This window comes from Carassius carassius, chromosome 9 (genome assembly GCF_963082965.1).
Source record: "Carassius carassius chromosome 9, fCarCar2.1, whole genome shotgun sequence".
In the NCBI taxonomy this organism is placed as follows: domain Eukaryota; kingdom Metazoa; phylum Chordata; class Actinopteri; order Cypriniformes; family Cyprinidae; genus Carassius; species Carassius carassius.
This window is the reverse complement of record NC_081763.1, coordinates 9,973,967-9,981,170: the sequence shown is the minus strand read 5'-3', so window position 1 is coordinate 9,981,170 and position 7,204 is coordinate 9,973,967. Positions and strand designations below refer to the sequence as shown.

General features: G+C 38.0%; 1 protein-coding gene across 1 annotated transcript; it reads left to right on the top strand.

Moving 5' to 3' along the window:
- The first annotated feature begins 1,935 nt into the window (after window positions 1-1,935).
- On the top strand, window positions 1,936-6,038 carry LOC132148531 (complement C1q tumor necrosis factor-related protein 6-like). The gene is made up of 2 exons (XM_059557218.1): window positions 1,936-3,050; window positions 5,352-6,038. The coding sequence occupies exons 1-2, from the start codon at window positions 2,873-2,875 to the stop codon at window positions 5,897-5,899; spliced, it is 726 nt and encodes a 241-aa protein (XP_059413201.1). The 5' UTR covers window positions 1,936-2,872; the 3' UTR covers window positions 5,900-6,038.
- Window positions 6,039-7,204: the final 1,166 nt, after the last annotated feature.

Sequence of the window (7,204 nt, the reverse complement as noted above, 5' to 3'; positions counted from 1 at the left end):
ATGATGCGTTAAATTAATCAAAAGTGACAGTTAGCATTTATAATGTTAGAATAAAAGATTAAAAGATATATTAAGATAATAAGAAATATATCTTAAGCAGCAAATCAGCATATTAGAATGATTTCTGAGGATCATGTGACACTGAAGACTGGAGGAATGAGTAATGATGCTGAAAAGTCAACTTTGACAACACAAAAATAAATTCTAAATAAATAAAGTAGCAAACCATCATTTGTAATTATACTTTATTCAGTGGAAAATAGCAGCACGGACACTGTGCCTATTATCTCAAGAAATCCACTTTTGAATGACATTGGAATGGGTGAGTTTTTTATTTATTTATTTATTTATTTATTTAATCAGGGGCAATACACGTTAATAATAGATCAAATCAATGAAAATTGAGACAGGGTGGCTAATCATGTGCAGTTCCAGGGGTTGAAACAAAAAGAAGAAAAATCAAACCACAATTACTTTTTGGAAGTCTATTCTAGTCATGTGTTCCTCTCAAGCAAAATGATGGGTGAACTACTGAGCCATTGAATCAGGGTGAACTATAAATATTTAAACATTCCAGAAAGTTCTTACTAAACCCAGTGATTAAAGCTTCATAATAACGTTTTACCTGAAATTAACGGAGAATAATTATCCGTGCAAAGCTGCAGAGGACAAAGTTGGACAACAATGTTGAGAGGAAAATGAGGCAGGAGGTGGAGAGCAATGCAGCACGAGTTGAGCAGAGGACAAAAAAATTAACTTTTTGCCAATCAAAGGTCAATGACAAACCTTAATTTTCTTTCCATATGAATAGAATGAGATGATTACTATTGCATAAGGAACAAGAATTCAACCAGTGACCCAGACATACTAATGCAAACCAGATGAGTGTGTGAATTCAAAGACATGTGTGTGATGCATTTAATATTTCCAGGGTGAATGAGAAAGAGAGAAAGGGAGGGAGGGAGAGAGAAAGAGGGAGGGAGAAATAAGCTGACCAAAGATTTTTCCTTTTCTTTTTCCTTATTTCTCTTCTCAGTTCACTGACCCAACTGCAGCTGCAAGCGCAACAAGTCCTGTAAGTTTTGCTCACACACACACACACACACACACACACACACACACACACACACACACACGCACACGCACACGCACACACACACACACACACACACACACACACACACACACACACACATACACTTACAACCACACCTGAAAGATCAGGCATATTGTGCTTTATATATTTAAGCTTTTTATAAAGTAAAATGAGTTTAATGGCACCTTTGTAACAAAATAGGAGCATCATTAAGATGATCATTACGAGTAAGTTGCTCAAAACAGTTTTTTTGTGAGCTAGTTAACATCTTGCTAGCAGCTGGACATCCTCTGAGACAGAGAGCATGTGCAAAGCGTTCTTGAGCTGCCACGCTGCTGTCGATGTATCCCACACGCCTGCACTGCATGTTTTACACTACAGTAATACAAGGAAGACAGACACGTTTTTTTGCTGCAGGTTATTAAAACCTTGTTACACTGAAAATGAAAAGTTAGAAACGGGGTCTTCAAATATTTTTAAAAAGTCCTAAAATGGTCTTGCATTTAAAGCCTGGTTTAAAAAAATAAATAAATAAAAAAACATGCATATTCATGCAGCTGCATTCTTTATGATGATGCCTACCTGGCAAATCCATTGAAATAATCATGTTGATGTACAGAGGCACATACTTGTATATTATATTAAAAAAATTGCTTGATACATTTGTACTAAATGAAAACATTTAGAAATGTTAGCTTCTTAAAATGCATTAATGTCATATGCCTATATTTTTACTAATTCATTAATTAATCAACTAATGAATAATTGGTTGTTGTGGATTAGAATGTGATTTTTGTTGTGAATTTGAGTCGTGCTTTATTTCATCATATTTCAAAACATGTCTATGTCTGTCACTTTTGCCGTGGAAATTGCCAGTACTGAAAGTTTTACGACTAACCCCTTCAGACATTAATTTTTATGCTATTATCAAAAGCTTCACTTTTCTTATGGGTCTCAACATGTCAGACCCAGCAGCCTGTTATAGTCTGATGTAATACAGACACTTCTATATACAGATATATTTTATATCCACTGATTTAAGTCATGATTTAGGGTTTACTTGCAGCTTTTTTTGGCCAAGAACTGCTAACTTGCCCTACTTGTAAAGCATCCAGCTTTTCTTCTTTTATGTGCTGTTTGGGACAGTTTATTTAAAAATAGATTATACCATAATCATAGAGCATTGTGGCAAACCTGCTGCATGGCAAAAAGTAATTTAAATAATTGCAAATAATTAAATAATCTGATATGATCCATGGAAATGAAACACAGCCTCATTGTTTTCACTTTTTGGGGGAATCAACCTATGATTACTAATAGTATCTGTACATTTAGCTGGGACATGAGAAATAAACATCAAGATTAAACCTCAGCAGTGGATCTGAATTTGGAAGTGTTTTAAAGTTATATTTCAAGTTATCAGATGAACTCTGGAAGATACGAGCTGGATTCTGTCGAGCAGAGACACAGACAGACTGAACTGTGTTACTTTAGCTGTAATCATGTGCAGGTTGGACTCGGTCCAACAGAAACATTAATCTGGGTCTTGAAGGGGCCTACATTTGTCAGGCTGCATTCCACTCTCAGCATTACTCAGAAGCCCCTCTCTTTCTATTCTCTATCTAGTCTACCTTAATGATCCCAAAAATAAATGAACGGATGCTTCCACAATCTCATATAAGTGAAAGAATAACAGTGTGTGGAAAGTTATTATAGGGAGTGACTGAAATGCACATGAAATGAAAGCAATTATATTCTTTTAACTCAGATTGCACAATGTTTGGGACTCTCCTGCTTGCCTGTCTGTTTCTACATCTGGTTGTCTCTGTACCTCCACCGCCCTGCCGTCGATGCTGTGAGCACCTCCCAGCACCAGAGGACGCTGCGACCCTCAAAGAAAGCATGCCTGCGATGCCCGAGGTCCGCACATACATCAACATGACCATTCTCAAAGGTACACCAAAGTCTTCAAGAAGTGCTTCAGCTTACATGACAAAGACAAGTTGTGTAGTTAAAAAGCTACACGAGCACAGCTGCTACTACTGTCGATCTCCATTCTTTGGGAGCAAACCCTGTAACTGTTTATTGAAAAATCTGCCATTTTTGGCCTGACAAGTAATGAAAATTTTATAAAAAAAAAATAAATACAAATGTACTCTTCAGGCCATCCAAGATGAACTTGTTTCTTCGATCACCAGCAGCTCCTCTGCAGTGAATGGGTGCCGTCAGAATGAGATTCCAAACAGCTGATAAAAACATCAGTCCATCGATTAATGTCTTGTGAAACGAAAAAAGCTGCATAAGAAATGTATAACTTTGAACCATTCCTTCCAGTCCTCTATCCAAAATATTGCTCTTTCCAGTGGAAAAAGTCTCACCTGAATCAGGAGAGAAATACACAAATCAAGAAGCCTACTGTTTGCAAACAAAAACAGTCCAAAACAGATCTGAACAAACATTTTGATGGATTATGATACACTGAAGGAAGCATTATTATGGATTATGGACTCATATTTTGAGCAGAAGTGACAGATCAAAGGTAAAATGTCTTAATGATGTTCTGGAGTCATGTGGATTACTGTAATGTTTTTATCATTCTGACGGCACCCATTCACTGCAGAGGATCCATTGATGAACAAGTGATGAAATGCTACATTTCTCCAAATCTGCTCCAATGAAGAAAAAAACTAATGGCCTCAGGGTGAGTAAATTTACAGTTTGGGTGAACCATTCTTTTAATCCACTGAAAGCATCCATAGTATCTGTACACGATGTTTCAGAGTCAAATAACATCAGTACAAACTTTAGGGAATACTGAATGTCGTTGTAGACACCAATGATCCTTGTTGGATTTCAGTTTTCCCTGTTTCCCAATCTATTGCTTCTCTGGCACTAATGCTGTGGGATATTGGTTCTGAACTGCAAAATATAATTCAGATGGAAAATAAGGCATTCATTGGGTTGAATGATTTGAATATGTGTCTTCAGCTGCTCTCTTCCCTTCTGTGAGCCTCAGTTAACCTCTCTTGGCTCAGAAATATCTGCTCCACTGGAGGCCTATACTTGGTGGACAGGAAGTGACAAACCTGGCAGGAAAGGTGCTGATGTGGCTGGAACCGCATGAGAGTTGTTTTAACATGTCTGTGCATGCACATATGTGCATGTGTTTGTTGCATATACGGGAATGAAGCCTGCAGGAAATTTGGTCTTTGGAAACTTTGAGCTGAAGTCCCAATTAGTGCCAAAATTGTATGATGACAAAATACAAAGGGAAAAAAACCACCTGAGATAAGTGTCTGAGAATGTCTTTTGTCATTTTAGAAGCTGTAATTTAAGGTTTTGGGAAATAATTGTTGTCTGCCAGAATTTGTGCTTGTGCTTTTTCAAGTAGGATTTACAATACTAAAAAGGCATGAGTCTTTAATACACCAAGCTTTTGTATATATAGTGTACAGAAGAATATGCAGCTCATACTCAAATTTTATTTGACTAAGCAAAGATATTCAGTTTGGTGCAGCATCTGATATTTTATCAGCCATAAAGATGGAATTCTGATAGCTTTTATATAAATCAATGAAATTTATATCCGTATACTACACTACTTACACTTAATACTTACTAAAATGCATATAAATATCAATTGTCACTTGTCAATTGTCAATTGTCTTATTGGGATGATATCTAAATGCTCAGTTTTATCATCAAAACTCTGTAGTTTTTAATGTGGGTGAAAACATATAATGCAATGCAATAAAATGATGATTGGGGAAAGCCTGATGTACCATATTTGATTATCACATTTTAACATGATTTTTTCAAAAAAACTATCTATTGTCAGTCAATTAAATTTACATTGCTTCAGTCCAGTGAGTGTTCATCTTGAAACATTACTTAATAATGAAAGGTTCATCTTAGAGTTAAATTTACTTACATTAACATAAAAAAATCTATTTAAAAAATGTTTACCACAATCTAAAGTGGGACGTTTTTACAATAACACTAAATAATTTTTTGACAGAAGGCATTTATTAGATTGTGAACACCAGGAAACTTTTAATAATGTTGATCATTTAGAGGTCTTAGGAGCTTGTGTATCAGTGATACAGTAGGCTTTATAGGGTTCGAGTTAGTTACACTGCAGAACTCTTTATAATATCCACCTGAAAAATCATTTTATTATTGCTCTTAGTGCTTTTTCATTTAATCTCACATCTTGTTAAATCTCACATAATCACACTTGTTGTCTGGTTTTAAGGGGACAAAGGTGACCGTGGAGAAAGAGGGACACCTGGGAAGCCTGGGATTGAGGGTTCACTGGGACCACGGGGGTCTGGAGGCCCCAAAGGAGATAAGGGACAAGCCGGAGCTCCAGGAGACGCCTGCAAGTCCCAGCATTCTGCTTTCTCAGTGGGCCGACGTAAGTCCCTTCACAGCATTGACAACTACCAGGCCCTGATCTTTGACACTATCTTCGTGAACTCCCCCGAACACTTTGACATGTTTGCCGGGAAATACCGTTGCCAAATCCCAGGAATCTACTTCTTCAATGTGAACATCCACACGTGGAACTTCAAGGAGACGTACCTGCACATCATGCAGAACAACAGTGAGAAGGCCATCGTCTACTCTCAGCCCAGCGACCGCTCCATCATGCAGAGCCAGAGCCTCATGCTGCCTCTGCAGGCGGGCGACGAGGTCTGGGTGCGTCTCTACAAACGTGAGCGCGAGAACGCCATCTACAGCGATGATGTGGACATTTACATCACCTTTAACGGATACCTCGTCAAACCAGAAACAGAGTGAGACCAGTAATAGAGACGGGACATGAAGTTTGAAAATGTGTCAAAATGCTTGATTAGTGGAGCAGCTTTAACAAAACTGAAAATCATCCAAACATTTCATATTAGATTTCTGCAGTCCAAAAAAAAATAAAAAATCCTAATGCAGAGAAAAAAAAAGGCAAAAAAAAAGTTTCCCAGCTAATGCCTTCTACAGATTGCGATTTCAGTTGTGTGATATGGATCTAATAATCTTGGGTATGAATATGTAGACTTTATGATGTACGATGATGACACCTATTGAATTGTAGGCTAAGTTAAAGTTAAAAGTTAAGTTAAAAGTCAAGATAAATCTTGTGTTGGTATTTGTGGTTTCCTATGGGAGGCCTTTTGAGACAAAACCCATTAAAACACTTTCAATACACATTGAAAACTTGCAATACACATTGAAAGAACTTGCGCATACATGTGAATCACTTGGGCATACATGAGAGACACTAGCGCTTAAATGTGAGACATTTCATTTGCGCTAACATGTGAGACACTTGCGCAAACATGTGAATCACTTGCGCATACATGTGAAACACTTGCGCATACATGTGAGACACTTGCGCATACATGTGAATCACTTGCGCATACATGTGAGACACTTGCGCTTACATGTGAGACACTTGCGCATACATGTGAGACACTTGCGCATACATGTGAGACACCTGCGCTTACATGTGAGACACTTGCGCATACATGTGAGACACTTGCGCATACATGTGAATCACTTGCACATACATGTGAGACACTTGCATATACATGTGAGACACTTGCACATACATGTGAGACACTTGCACATACATGTGAGACACTTGCGCTTACATGTGAATCACTTGCGCATACATGTGAGACACTTGCGCATACATGTGAATCACTTGCACATACATGTGAGACACTTGCATATACATGTGAGACACTTGCACATACATGTGAGACACTTGCACATACATGTGAGACACTTGCGCTTACTAGTGAATCACTTGCGCATACATGTGAGACACTTGCGCATACATGTGAATCACTTGCGCATAAATGTGAGACACTTGTGCATACATGTGAATCACTTGCGTATACACGTGAGACTCTTGCGCATACATGTGAATGACTTGCGCATACATGTGAGACACTTGCGCATACATGTGAATCACTTGCGCATACATGTGAGATACTTGCGCATACATGTGAGACACTTGCGCATACATGTGAATCACTTGCACATACATGTGAATCACTTGCGCATACATGTGAGACACTTGTGCATACATGTGAATCACTTGTGCAT

Coding starts and splice junctions, on each gene's coding strand:
- LOC132148531 (XM_059557218.1), top strand. CDS start 2,873: ATGTTTGGGACTCTCCTGCTTGCCTGTCTGTTTCTACATCTGGTTGTC. Junction 3,051..5,351: donor CAACATGACCATTCTCAAAG/GTACACCAAAGT, acceptor TCTGGTTTTAAG/GGGACAAAGGTGACCGTGGA.